The sequence below is a fragment of the Pristis pectinata genome, chromosome 3, assembly GCF_009764475.1.
Source record: "Pristis pectinata isolate sPriPec2 chromosome 3, sPriPec2.1.pri, whole genome shotgun sequence".
Lineage (NCBI taxonomy): Eukaryota > Metazoa > Chordata > Chondrichthyes > Rhinopristiformes > Pristidae > Pristis > Pristis pectinata.
In genome coordinates, this window is record NC_067407.1 from 2,279,376 (window position 1) to 2,294,593 (window position 15,218).

Consider the following 15,218-nt stretch of genomic DNA (forward strand, 5'->3'; position numbering starts at 1 on the left):
CTTTAAAGAAGTTTCTTTAACCACACCAGCTAATATCTAATCCTTCATTGTTTGCAGGGCTTGGCTGGTCCACAGGGAAAACCTGGTCCGAAAGGTGTACGGGTGAGTGATGCCTCAAAGCTGTTCAATGACACAGTCAAGTGAAAACCACTGAGGAGCAAAGCTAATCAATTTGGTGGTCTGGAGACATGCCCTCCAGAGGGTGGGTAAACCAGCGTCCTCCCCAGATGGACATAAGGACTCCCAGCTGCCCTTTCAGAGTCATACAGCACGGAAACAGGCCCTTTGGCCCAACTCATCCATGCCGACCAAGATGCCCATCTAAGCCAACCCCATTTGTGTCATGCTTCCGAGTGCAGGTTCTCGATTCTGCCCCTTATCCCCATTGATGGGGCCTTGTTGTGCAGCACATGGTTTCCATGCACTGCTATTTGCCTAATGACACACACCTGACTGCCATCAGGAGACTAGTATAAGAACCCTGGTTTCACAAACACTGGTTGCCAGATTATTGGTCTATCTTTGGCTATACTGAGCTGTTAACTCTAGCGCAGTCCCGGTTTTGCTGTTTCTCCTAAAAAAACCCTGTTTCCATGTTGGGACTCTGTCTCAGAGCCCCAAGGCAAGATTCCTTCTATTTGCCGCCTGCGTTTGCTTCCAAGGAAGCATCCCGACTCCAGTCTTGGACTGGTGTTCTGCATTTGGGTTCTCTGCGACCTCGCTCTTCGTGTGACAATTTGGCCCATGTCCCTATAAACCTTTCCTATCCATGTGCCTGTCCAAGTTCGCTTTAAATGTTGTTAATGTACCTGCCTCAACCACTTCCTCTGGCAGCTTGTTCCATATACGGACCACCCCCTGGGTGAAAAAGTTGCCCCTCACATTCAGGCACATTAATAATGTCATTACTGGCACAAATGTTTCAGTCCATATTTATTGAACAAATTGAATTTAAATTTCCTGGCCTCCATAGCTTTGAATCTGTATCTTTAGTTCAACAGACCAGCCTATGGGACACCAGTCTAGTGAACTAATCAGCATGCCCCTGTACACAAGTGCTCACATCACTGACCACACTTTACATCCCAAGTGTGGACTCCCCTCCACTTCTGTGAAGTGCTTGGGACGTGCTGAGGTTGGAACTGGTGCCTTTGGGGTACACTCCTGTCTATTTATCTTTCTCTCTGCCTGCGTTATGTGCTGTAATAGCGTTGCTGTAGGACATTCCCAGTAGGTCGGACTGTACTAATGGAGAGAGAAAAACTGAGGTGGGTAATTTGGAAGAACAGACCTGCTCTATACAGACAGGAAGAAGGAATGAGTTCCCTAAAGATGCAGAATTCAGTATTGAGTCCTGCAGGCTGCAAGGTGCCCAGATGGAAAATGGGATCAGTGTAGACGGGCAAAAAGGTCGGCATAGATGTGGTGGGCTGAAGGTCCTGTTTCTGTGCTGTACACTCAATCTGTGACTTCTCCAGTGAGCTTTCTTTGGTACTGCCTCTCACAGTATACCAGCGGCTGCCACACCGCAACTTAATTGGTAAATTGGTTTATTATTGTCACATGCGCCGAGGTACAGTGAAAAACTTGTTTTACAAACCGATCGTACAGATCAACTCGTTACACAGTGCATTGAGGTAGTACAAAGGAAAAGAAATTACAGAATGCAGAATAGTGTTACAGTTACAGCGAAAGTGCAGGCAGACAAAAAGGTGCAAGGGCCGTAACGAGGTAGATTTTATTGGTATTAGTTTATTATTGTCACGTACTGAGGTACAGTGAAAAAAGGTCAAGAGTCCATCTTATCGTACTGGGGAACTGTGCAATAGTCTTATAACAGTGGGGTAGAAGCTGTCCTTGAGCCTGCGGGTATGTGCTTTTAGGCTTTTGTATCTTTTTCCCGATGGGAGGGGGGAGAAGAGAGAATGTCCAGGGTGCGTGGGGTCCTTGATTATGTTGGCTGCTTTACTGAGGCAGCGAGAAGTGTAAACAGAGTCCATGGAGGGGAGGCTGGTTTCCGTGATGCGCTGAGCTGTGTCCACAACTCTCTGCAGTTTTCTGCAGAGCAGTTGCCGTACCAAGCTGTGATGCATCTGGATAGGATGCTTTCTATGGTGCATCAATAAAAATTGGTGAGGGTCAAAAGAGACATGCCAAACAGCAAAGCGTGCTGGTAGTTGTTACAAATGCAGAGAGTGCTTCTCGCTTTGTAGAAGGCTGGGTTAATGCTCCCTGGATAGTTCAGTGGTTCTGTGCACAGACAGCCCCGAGATCCCCTGTTCTTGCATTCTCCTGAAAGAGATGACATGGCTTGTCATTCAGTGTACATTCAATCAGTCTAGGTGTAAGTTGTTTTGAAGGGTTAGCCCCTCGGGCAGGACCTCAGTAGCCAGCTGGACATGCAGACCAGTACTCGTTTTCTCATTAATGCTGTCAAAGTAAGTAAGATCTCCAGTGTGAATTTGCATCCCTGACACACGCGCACTCACACACACACACACACACACACACACACACACACACACACACACACACACACACACACACACACACACACACACACACACACAGCAATCCATCCGGGGAGCAGCTGAGTTACCCCAACGTCTGTAAGCGTTGTGCCCTGGACTCCAAACGTAGTTATCCATTCTGGAAATTAAATGCATTTTGTACATACGTATTATTGCAGAATAGTTCACATGTATCGAGTTGTAGAGTCACACAGTGCAGAAACAGGCCCTTTGGCCCATCGTGCCTATGCTGACCACTACGCTTATCTACACTTATCCTACTTTTCAGCATTAATTCCACCTCTCTCTGTGCCCTGCTCATTCCGGTACCTGTCCGGATGCCTCTTAAATGTTGTTACTGTTCCTACCTCCTCCTCCTCTATTACACACTTTATAAGTTATACTATTTTCAGAACTTCAGTACATAAACTGAGCGGGAACATCAGTTCTGCTGTACTGGAAGTGCACAGGTTTGTACCAGGGCACTTTGTACAAACTCACAAATCTCTTTCTGTCTTACACCAATTTTCCATCTTTTCTGACAGTGTAAGAGGTCATTCGGCTCATCAAATCCAAATTGGCTCACACAGAAATCTCATTCCCCCACTAATTTTGCCCATTATCCCCACATTACCACCAACTACCCCCAGATTCCAGGCTCTGATTCAGACTCCACCCACACACTGGGGGCAATTTACAGCAGTCAATTAACCCACTGACCCGCACGTCTCTGGGATGTGGGAGGAAACCGGAGCACCCGGGGGAAACCCACGCGGTCACAGAGAGAACATGCAAACTCCACAGAGACAGCGCCGAGGGTCAGGATTGAACCCTGGTCTCTGGAGCTGTGAAGCAGTGACTCTACCTGCTGTGCCATTGTGCTGCCCCACAGGATAGAGGTATATACAATTATGAGGGGCACAGGTAGGGTAAGTAGCCAGAGTCTGTTTCCCAGGGTAGGGGGGTCTAAAACTAGAGGGCATAGGTTTAAGGTGAGAGGGAGCTGGTTTAAAGGGGATTTGAGGGGTAAGTTTATCAGTTGGTGTCTGTAAGGAGCTGCCAGAGAAGGTGGTGGAGGCCGGAACAGGAATAACATTTAAGGGGCATCGGGAAAAGTACTTGAATGGAATTGTAATTGGTTTACTTGTCACATGTACCGAGGTACGGAGAAAACTTCTTTTGCATACTGTTCATTCAGATCAATTTATTACAGAGTACATCAAGGTAGTACAGGGTAAAACAATAACAGAATGCAGAATAAAGTGTTACATTTACAGAGAAAGTGCAGTGCAGGCAGACGATAAGGTGCAAGGCCATAACGAGGTAGATTGTGAGGTCAAAAGTCCATTTTATCGTACTAGGGAACTGTTCAACAGTGGGATAGAGCAAAGCATGGAGGGAGATTGAATTAACTCAGGCAAGTGGGGCTAGTATAGAAAGGCATAATGGTTGGCATAGCGCCGGTGGGCCGAAGGGCCTGTCTCTGTGCTGTGTGACTCTCGGACTGTGTAAGTATAAACACCCTTTCCTTAAGTACCCTCTTCCGCCTCACGTTACTGCCCTGAGCAGTGAGGGTAACCACTAACGTCGGCTGTTCATAATTGCTGTCTCTTTCTCTACAGGGGTTCATCGGACCACCAGGGGTTGTCGGACCTCCTGGGCCGGAAGGTAAAAAGGTAAAGTGTGTTCCGAGAACGATCTGCTGCAGGGGTCGATCCCTGTGTCCCGGTCTGGTCACTGGGTACAAATAGGGAGTGTTTGTAAATCAACACTGAAGCCAAAACAAATTCAACATTCGATCAGATGGGATAGGAGCAGGAGAAGGACACTTGAGCCTATCCCACCATACCTCAAGATCAGGGCTGATCTCCTACCTCAGCATCACTGTCCTGCACTGTCCCTGTATCCCTTGATTCCTTTAATGTCCAGAAATCTCTCGGTCTGTTTTAACATAGAACATGGAACATTACAGCACAGTACAGGCCCTTCGGCCCACGATGTTGTGCCGACCTTTTAGCCTAGTCTATGATCAATCTAACCATTCCCTCCCTCCCACCATCCATGTTCCTATCTAAGAGTCTCTTAAATGTCCCTAATGTATCTGCCTCTACCAGCACCCCCGGCAGCAGGTCCACTCACCCACCACTCTCCTGTAAAAGATTTACCTCTGATATCCCCCCTGTACTTTCCTCCAATCACCTTAAAATTATGTCCCCTCATGTTAGCCATTGTTGCCCTGGGAAAAAGTCTCTGACTGTCCACTCGATCTATGCCTCTTATCATCTTGTACACCTCTATCAAGTCACCTCTCATCCTCCCTCTCTCCAAAGAGAAAAGCCCCAGCTCACTCAAACTATCCTCATAAGACATTCTCTCCAATCCAGGCAGCATCCTCGTAAATCTCCTCTGCATCATCTCTAAAGCTTCCACATCCTTCCTATAGTGAGGCAACCAGAATTGAACTCAATATTCTAAGCATGGTCTAACCAGAGTTGTATAGAGCTGCAACATTACCTCACAGCTCTTGAACTCAATACCCCGACTAATGAAGGCCAACACACCATACGCCTTCTGAACAACCCTATCGACCTGCGCAGAAACTTTGAAGGATTGATGGACGTGGACCCCAAGATCCCTCTGTTCCTCCACACTGCTAAGAGTCCTGCCATTAACCCTGTGTTCTGCCTTCAAATTCGATCTTCCAAAGTGAATCACTTCAGACTTTTCCAGGTTGAACTCCATCTGCCACTTCTCCGCCCTGCTCTGTATCCAATCAATGTCCCATTGTAACCCTCGACAACCTTCTGCACCTTCTACACACTGTTTTGAGTGGCTGTTTTATCAGGGGGAACATGCTCCATAGCAAGTCTCTCACCATTCTGTGAAACCAAAGCTTAGAGCCACAGTCATTGAGCCACATAACGGAAACAAGCCCTTCAGCCCACCAAGTCCCTGCCGACCATCATCCACCCATTTACACAACCCTACACTGATCCCATTTCATTCTCCCCACATTCCCATCAACTCCCCCCAGATTCTACCCCTCACCCACACACTGGGGACAATTTACAACGGCTAATTAACCCACCGACCCACATGTCTTTGGGATGTGGGAGGAAACCAGAACACCCGGGGGAAACCCACACAGTCACAGGGAGAACGTGCAAACTCCACACAGACAGCGCCGGAGGTTGGGATCGAACCCAGGTCTCTGAACCCGCTGCCCACATGTGTCATCCAGCCACGTACCTGTGACCCTGGTCCATTTACCCCTCCTCAACACCATCAGAGAAATTTAAGCAAAAAAATCAAAAGCAACTGGCCCAACTTGCCCAGGTCAGTCGAAAACTATTGAGGTGACTCCCATCTCTCATCTCCTGGTCCAAAGACTTGCAGCTTACAGTTCTTGACATCCTCCCCTTTTTACAACCTGCTAAGGGAGTTTCTACTTCTAACACTGTGACTCGCATTGAGGAAAGGCGCCTGCACCATCAGTCTGGGTAAACTGTATTTTCCTCAACCCCCTCTAACCCTGGCACCATTTCCCTTAAATCTTGGCCCTCTTGGTCCACAGAAGCATCTCAGTCCCAAGGTTAAAACTACCCATTGGTCCTGCGCTGGTCGGTGCTTGTGGAACAGTGCTTTACGTATCCTCAGACACGGCACACAAAGTGAATGTGGTGCAGAATCTGGGTGGAATCCTAATGTGGGAAATGTGATTCATATTGTCCATAGCTGGCTAATCTGAATGCTTTGTCTCCTTAGGGTATTGCTGGACCCAGAGGAACAAAAGGACCCAAGGGGAGAGAGGTAAATTCAGTTGGTATCTTCTAAACTTAGAAACCTTGCCTCGGAGCGCAGAACAATATGGTTTGTGTGAAAGACATTGACGGTTGCAGTGAAAATTCTCACTGGGAGTTTCCAGACACCAGAAACACCAGAAAGCAGGAACAGAAGGAGGCCACTTGGCCCCCCAGTCCTGTTCCACCATTCACTGTGACCACGGCTGATCTGCCCCAGGCCTCATCTCCTCTTCTGTGTCAGTTCCCCATCACCCTCCATTCTGGGATCTTTCTCACCCTCTGGGGCAGAGAATTCCACAGATTCACCTCCCTCTGTGAGAAGAAGTCCCTACACACCTCAGCTTTAAATGTCTGCCCCCTAATCCTGTAACTGTGTCCCCTCATTCCAGACTCTCCCACTGGTGGAAACATCTCCCCTGTCCTGTCCCCTCAGGGCCTGAGATGTTTGAGTGAGATCTCCCCTCATTTTTCTAAGCTCCAAGGAATACCAACCCAATGTGTTTCACCTCTCTTGTTCAGACTATTCTCCCATCCTGGTGAATCTCATAAAGTCAGAGTAGTACAACATGGAAACTGGCCCTTCAGCCCAACTCATCCATGCTGACCAAGATGCCCGTCTAAGTTAGTTCCACCTGCTCACATTTGGCCCATATCCCTCTAAAACCCCCACCACCCCTGTACTTATCCAAACGTCTTTTAAATGTTGTTATTGTACCTGCCTCAACCACTTCCTCTGGCAGCTTGTTCCATATATATGACACCCTCTGTGTCAAGAAGTTGCCCCTCAGGTCCCTTTTAAGTTTTTCCTTTCTCACCTTAAACCCATGCCTTGTAGTTTTTGGTTCCCTTTCCTTGGGTAAAAAAAATTTATAAGGTCACCCCTCAATCCCCTAGATTCCAAGGAATAAAGTCCCAGCCTGCCCAACCTCTCTCCATAACTCAGTCCCTCAAGTCCTGGCAGCATCCTCGTAAATCTCCTCAGCAGTCTTTCCAGTTCAATGAAAACTGGAGTTGTTCCCAACACTGGACAGTTTCTGCCTGAAAATGTTGCACAGTTTTCCAGGGAGTTCCTTGCATGAAGCAGGGAGATCCCCTCTCGTTGTAATGACAGAGACAATCATTCCATACAAACAGAGCAAATATTTGCACCCACTCCAATACTTCAAAGACTCGCCTCTCACTGAAAATATTCCTTCCATGACTCATTCGGGAGGCGTGGGCGTTGCTCAAGAGCCAGCATTTATTGTGCATCCATCACTGAGGGGGTGGGGTTGAGCCATGCAATGGTTACAGCACAGAGGGAGGCCATTTGGCCCATTGTGTTCTCCCAGAGCAACCCACCCACCAATACTTTCCCTGTGGTCTTGCAACCTTTTCCCCACCATCTGCTTGTCAAACTCCCCCATGTTGCAGCTGAATAAAACTTTGGTAAGGCCACATTTGGAGTGTTGTGGGCAATTCTGGTTCTCTGTAACCCCCTCAAACCCCGACAGCCCTCCCTCTGTAACCGCCTCCGGTCCCTACAACCCTCCCTGTCTCTGTAACCCCCTCCGGACCTACACCCCTCCCTCTGTAACCCCCTCCAGCCCTGACACACTTCCCTCTGTAACCCCCTCCAGCCCCTACACCTCTCCCTCAGTAACCCCCTCCAGTCTGTCCACCCCACCCTGTCTCCATAACCCCCTCCGGCCCCTACACCTCTCCCTATCTCTGTAACCCCCTCCAACCCCTACACCTCTCCCATCTCTGTAAGCCCCTCCGGCCCCTATACTCTTGCCTGCAGGCATCAGTACTGTGACCGATTGTGAGCTAACAGTGTCAGCGCTCACAGAACCACTCAGCAGGCTGACTCATAACGGCCTCCTGGGTTCAGGGCACATGGGGATGGACAATAAATGCTGACATTGTCAACAACATCCCGTTTCCTTGAAAGAAAAATTACCAAGGTGACGTTGCAGCTCTGTAGAACACTGGTCAGACCACACTTGGAGTATTGTGTTCAGTTCTAGTCGCCTCATTATAGGAAGGATGTGGAAGCTTTAGAGAGGGTGCAGAGGAGATTTACCAGGATGCTGCCTGGATTGGAGAACATGTCTTATGAGGATAGTTTGAGTGAGCTGGGGCTTTTCTCTTTGGAGAGAAGGGGGATGAGAGGTGACTTGATAGAGGTGTACAAGATGATAAGAGGCATAGATCGAGTGGACAGTCAGAGACTTTTTCCCAGGGCAACAATGGCTAACACGAGGGGACATAATTTTAAGGTGATTGGAGGAAGGTATAAGGGGGATGTCAGGGGTTAGTTTTTTACACAGAGAGTGGTGGGTGTGTGGAACGCACTGCCGGCAGAGGTTGTGGGGGCAGATACATTAGGGACATTTAAGAGACTCTTAGATAGACACATGAATGATAGAAAAATAGGGGGCTATGTGGGAGGGAAGGGTTAGATAGATCTTAGAGCAGGATAAAATGTTGGCACAACATTGTGGGCCAAAGGGCCTGTGTTCTATGTTCTATTAGTCATAACAGCTGTGAACGGACAGCTGTCAGCTTGAGTCAATTAGTCCTCTCCATGGGTTTTGTTGCCTTTAAAGTGGCTGGCAAAAGAATGCTGAGAAACCTTCTTCACCAACACAAACTACCCACAGTTACAATGGCAGGAATCAAAGGTCAGTGTCGTTAGCTATAAGTCTTCCACCCATGTCTGGATTGGAACTGGCCATTTCTGCCCTGTATCTTGCATCTGTGACATTGGCTCTGTCTAGCTTTCTCCATTAGCAGGGTCTGACCTGCTGGGCATGTCCCACAGAGCCACACTTCTGTGGCCTCTACAACTTATCCACACAGCAACCCTGGTCTCACCTTATCACAGACATTTCCTTTGCCCTATCCATCCTGGCTACCTACAGCTAACTTGGCTTTTCAGTTTCCCAGTTTTGATGAAGGGCTTCAGACTGTGAAACATTAACCATTTCTCCTTCCACAGATGCTGCCTGACCTGCTGAATGTTTCTGGCGTCTTTGTTTCAGACTTGCAGCATCTGCAGTATTTGAGTTTCCGGATAGGTCAGTTCGTACCCAGCCAGTGATGAAGGGTGTGTGTCTGTCAGACAAATTATTGCTGCCAGCCAGGTTTCACTTATTACAATGTGAAATGAGACTCTTCGGCCCATCAGGTCCATACTATCTCCAAGGGAAGCATTCCCATTTCTCCCATATCACCTCTCCTTATTTCCCTGAACGCTGCAATTTATTCTTTTTCCCACACGTCCATCAACTGCCCTTTGATTAGTTTGCCACTTAATAACATAAGGTGCAATTTACAGTGGATGCTTAACCTACCAACCAATCTTTGGGATGTGGGAGGAAATCGGAGCACCCGGGGGAAACCCACGCGGTCACAGGGAGAACGTGCAAACTCCACACAGACAGCACCAGAGGTCGGGATTGAACCCGGGTCTCTGGCTTTCTACTGCTCCATTATGCAGGATGGAGTTACTGAGATAGGGAGGGGTGTAGGGGCCTGAGGGGGTTACAGAGATGGGGAGGGGTGTAGGGGCCAGAGGGGGTTACAGAGACAAGGAGGGATGTAAGGGTCGGTGGGAGTTACAGAGACGGGGAGGGGTGTAGGGGAGGGAGGCGGTTACAGAGACGGGGAGGGGTATAGGGGAAGGAGGGGGTTACAGAGACAGGGAGAGGTGTAGGGGAGGGAGGGGGTTACAGAGACAGGGAGGGGTGAGGTCACGGAGAGATCTGTAAAGAGCAGTAAGGCCATTAAGACTGAGGCATTGGTGAACCTTTGCCCTCAAGTTTTAGACACATCTCCCCTGGGGAATCGTTTCTCACTCTCTACTTTCTCGCTGCCTCTCACTGTTTGACATCGTTCTGTCCGGTTATCCCTGGGCCTTTTCCCAAAACCTAACTCCGCCAGTGCAGTCAGTCCTCTGCCACCTTGGCTCCTTCCCCACCTCCCAACTGTGTGGACGTGACCTCACTTCCAGCTGAGAGCAAGCCTGCAGCTGTGCAGCACTCCCTCAGTGCCCTGAGTAGGGCCTGAACCTCTGACCCTCGGATTCAGAGGCAGGCATCGTGACCACTGGCGCCGTGGGGATTAAAATGGGAATGTTGGTGAGAGCAAATGTCTGTCCCTCCGGCAGTCTGGGCCATTCCATGTCACAAACGCTCTGTTAGCCTCTAGTCACGTTCTGGCCCCAGTAACTGGTTGGAATATCAAACAGAACGGAACGCACAGGAACAGGCCCTTCGGCCCACTATGTCTGTGCTGACCATGATGCCAATCTAACTAATCCCATCTGCCTGCACACGGTCCACACCCCTCCATTCCCTGCCCGTTCATGCATCTGTCTAAATGCCTCTTAAACGTTGCTATCCTATCTGCCTCCACCACTTCCCCGGCAGCCCGTTCCAGGCACCCACCACTCTCTGTGTAAAAAAAACTTGTCTTGTAAATCTCCTTCATACTTCCCCCTCTCACCTTAAACCTCTGTCCTCTAGTATTTGACATTTCCACCCTGGGGAAAAGACTCGATTATCCTTGCCTCTCTTAATTTTATATGCTTCTATATCAGGTTATAACAGTAACCCACTATGATTTGTAATGTCTCACCAGTGGATAAAAACCCATCTTAAGATGTGGTCCTTCAGTAAAATAGCAGGAAACGATGTCCGCAGTGTGGATCTAGAAGCCTCAGTATATCCGTTCTGGTTGGGGATGAGGTCCAATTGAAGTTGCAACAATGGGGGTGAACAGATGATTTTTCCATGAATATTAAGGGTTAGGGAGATGGAGTTATGATAAGGAGCACCTGGGAACTCACAAAATTACAGATAGCTTTCAGGCAGACTGGCTACTCCTGTCCCCATGTTTCTATAATTATTCCTGAACATTCCCAAATTTGCAGCATTAATGCAGTAAATGTCTGTGTGCCTCAGTTTGCATTCTACTGTCTGCATGCTGACAAGGACAAGGAGAATTAAGGCACAATTTAACATTCCTTTGTAAATTTGACAGCCACAATTGTCAGTGAGACTGGGGCAGCCTGTATTACATGTGATAATGCAGTTTGTCCAGGAACTGGGATTGATTAAACAAGCTTCATGCTTGGCACACCAGCCATAGAATTCAGTGTAATGCCCTTTATTAATCGCAAAACACGTTGTTAAATCATTTATAATTACCATTTTGTTTGGAAGCCTTCATACAAGCTGAACAAATTTGCAATGTGTTTATTCGATAAACAAAAGATTTACATTTCTGTAGCACCTTACCCAGTTTTAAATCATTGCAATGTACTTTATAACTATTGAAGTCCTTTCAAAGTATAGTCACAGTTGTAACCAAGGGAAAACAGCAGCCAATTTGTGCACAGCAAGCTCCCACAAACAGCAGTGTGGATCAGATTTTAGTGACTGTGGGATAAATACCAGGACAACGGGAAGGAAACCCTTATTTGCTCTTAAACAAAGGGACATAGTTCCAAGATAAAGGGACGGTCATTTAAAACCAAGATATGCAGAAGTTTCCTTTTGCAGAGAGAGGTGAATCTCTGCAATTCTCTGCCCCTGGGGAGTATGGACTACAGAGCCAATGGCAAACTGCTGAAGGAACTCAGTGGGCTGAGCAGCATCTGTGGAGGCAGAGGCATGGTCAATGTTCTGGGTTGAGATCCTGCATCAGGGCTGGGTTGTGGGGTCTAGCTCATTCAAAGTATTTGAGGTGGAGGTAGATAAATGTTTGAAAGATCAGGGAACTGAGGGCGATGGGGAACTGGCACAGAAGGGGAGATGAGACCTGAGGCAGATCAGCTGAATGGTGGGACAGGCTGGAGGGGCTGAGTGGCCTCCTCCTGCTCCTATCATCATGAATCACAGTGAAGTACAGCACATAAACAGGACCTTCAGCCCACCAAGTCCATGCTGGCAGCTAACCACCATGTTCTGTGTTGTGACCCCTCTGGTCCTTCAGTCCGTGTTCTCTGATCATCCTTCCTCAGGAAGGATGAGGTTGTGTTGGAGAGGGTGCAGAGGGGATTCACCGGGATGGTGCCTGGGTTGGAGGGCTTTAGTTATGGGGGGACAGTGGACAGGCCAGGCTTGTTGTCCCTGGAGCGAGGGAGGCTGAGGGGTGACCTGATAGAGGTGTGCAAGGTTATAAGAGGCATAGAACCATACAGCACAAAACAGGCCCTTCGGCCCACCGTGTCGTGCCGTCCATCAGACCACCCTCACACTACCTAACCCCTTCCTCCCGCATATCCCTCTATCTCACGTTCCTCCAGGGTAGGTAGTCAGAATTTTTTCCCATGGTAGGGGGTATCAAAGACAAGAGGCTGTAGGTTTATGGTGAGAGGAAGGAGTTTTAAAGGGGATCTGAGGGGTAGGTTTCATTGCACGGAGAGTGTGTGATATCTGGAACTCACTGCCAGAGAAGGGGGTGGAATCACTGTGCTGAAGACATGTCTAGACAGGCACTTCAATAGGCAAGGCACAGAGGGATGTCAGGCTAACGTGGGCAAATGGGAGTGGTGTAGATGGGCATGGAGGTGGTGGGCCGAAGGGCCTGTTTCTGCACTGTAAGACCCAACATCCTCCATCACCCACCTTCTGCCCCGGACCCTGCAGCAGGACTGGGTTGTGGAGACTAGCTCATCAGAAGTGGAGGTGGATAAATGTTTGAAAGCTCTCACTTCTGCTCACCAAACCCTCACCAGTTCTTTAGCTGCTGTTAAAGGGAGGAGGGGAAGCTGGGTGGGGAACAGCTGAAGGGAGGGGAGTGAGCAGCGTTATTTCTGATATCAGGGAGATCTGGAGTTTAGGCCAAAGCTTTTCCGTGACAAAAGGTGGCTGAGGAAGTCAGGTGAGGATTTACTGACTTCATGGATGAAGTGATATTGGAGCAGAGAGACCAAACAAAAGCAGACTCCAGTGAACAAAGCTGAGAGACAGTCACATGGAAGATCAAGTTTCAATCCATGGTAAATGACCAGTGGTGCAGCGGGCAGAGCCGCTGTCTCACAGACCCAGGTTCAATCCCTACCTCCGGCGCTGTCTGTGTGGAGTTTGCACGTTCTCCCTGTGACTGCGTTGGGTTTCTCCCGGGTGCTCCCGCTTCCTCCCACATCCCAAAGACGTGTGGGTCGGTGGGTAAAATGCCCCCAGTGTGTGGGTGGGGGGTAGAATCTGGGGGGAGTTGATGGGAATGTTGGGGGAATGAAATGGGATCAGTGTAGGATTGGGGTAAGTGGGTGGATGATGGTCAGCATGGACTCGATGGGCCGAAGGGCCTGCTTCCATGCTGTGTGACTGAGTCTATGACCCCCTGCAGGAGGAACAGCAGGGAGACGTAGTTTTGTGGGAAGTGGCTTCAGGAACAGGTAGAGTGTGCCCGAGGGGCCATTCACCCATCGTTCTCAGCCCTCACGGTCTGAATCCACCTCCGTCACCCCATCTCCTTCCCCACAGGTTCCAGTCAGTCGGTTCCACCTGCCTGGGCAGCCACAAAGAGGTATCATATGCCTCCTTATCGACTTTTATCTGTAGCTCCGCCAGTCCAGGAATGAACTTCTTCAGCTGCAGTGTTGCGGACCAAACACTGAGCATTATTCCCACCGGGGGACTTCAGTTTGATTTTGGAGCAGTGTGTGAACATACGTCACTTCTAGTTTTTCACTGTTTGATCAGAGCAGTAGGATGCCTGGCATCTACGGTTCAGTGGGTAGTTCACTTCATCCCAAATCAGAGAGTCATGGGTTCAAGCCCCACCTCCAACACTAAATAAAAACAAGCGACATTCCCAGTGCATCTCTCAGGGAATGCTGGAATATTGCACTGTGAGACGGGTGGTGTTGAGGGAGGGTCACTCTGTGGGAGGGGCCGTATTGAGGGACTGGCGCACTGTGGGAGGGGCAGTACTGAGGGAGGGTCACACTGTGGGAGGGGCAATACTCAGAGAGTCATAGTACAGCATAGAAACAGGCCCTTCAGCCCACCGTGTCTATGCCGACACCATGCCTATCTATACCAATCCCACCTGCCTACATTAGTTCCATCTCTCTCTGTGCCCTGCTCATTCAAGCACTTGTCCAGATGCCTCTTAAATGTTGTTCCTGTTCCTGCCTCCACCACCTCCTCTGGCAGCTCCTTCCAGACACCAACTACTGTGAAAGATTCACCCCTCAGGTCCCCTTTAAACCTCTTCCTTAAACCTGTGACTTCTAGTGTTAGACACCCCTACCATGGGAAACAGACTCTGGCTATCTCCACTATTGATGCTTCTCATAATTTTACATACTTTTATCAGTTCACCCCTCAGCATCCTTCACTCCAGGAAAAACAGTCCCAGCATATCCAATCCCTCCTGATAACTCAAGCTCTCCAACCCAGGTAACATTCTACACTACACCCTCCCTAGCTTAATCACATCCTTCCAACAGTGTGGAGACCAGAACTGCACACAGTGGTCCAAGTGCAGCCTAACCAGTGTTTTGTATGACTATAACCTGATGTCCCAACTCTTGTATTCAAGGCAATTGTGCCATAAACCTTCTTCCACACACTGTTTACCTGTGTTCCCATTTTCAGAGAACTATATGCCTGTACCCCAAGGTCTTTGTTCTACCAGTGCCCCCAGTGTGATATGGAGACTGGAACTGTGCACGGTGCTCCCAGTGTGATATTGCTTGATACAGGTTTAATACAATGGTTTTGCTTTTCAAATTTTTCCATCTAGAAGTGACCCTAGTGAATATTTCACTAATTATGTCCTTATTCACTTTTCCAGGGATATCCCGGTTCATCTGGGCCAAGAGGTCCTCCTGGTTCCGATGGCAGTCCTGTAAGTTTTATCCATTGCCCATTTTCCTCTCTGTGCTGTCCATCAGAGCTCACTG

At 48.8% G+C, this 15,218-nt stretch overlaps 1 protein-coding gene across 4 annotated transcripts in view; it reads left to right on the forward strand.

Moving 5' to 3' along the window:
* LOC127568859 (collagen alpha-1(XXIV) chain) overlaps nt 1–15,218 on the forward strand; it is a 274,610-nt gene that overhangs the window by 92,938 nt on the left and 166,454 nt on the right. For all 4 annotated transcript variants that reach the window (XR_007956090.1, XM_052013085.1, XM_052013087.1 and 1 more), the window contains 4 exons: nt 58–102; nt 4,133–4,186; nt 6,276–6,320; nt 15,110–15,163. Coding sequence is in view for 3 of the 4 variants with exons in the window: in XM_052013085.1 (XP_051869045.1) it covers nt 58–102; nt 4,133–4,186; nt 6,276–6,320; nt 15,110–15,163 (198 nt within the window). In the remaining variant the exon portion in view is untranslated. The remainder of the gene's footprint in view (nt 1–57; nt 103–4,132; nt 4,187–6,275; nt 6,321–15,109; nt 15,164–15,218) is intronic.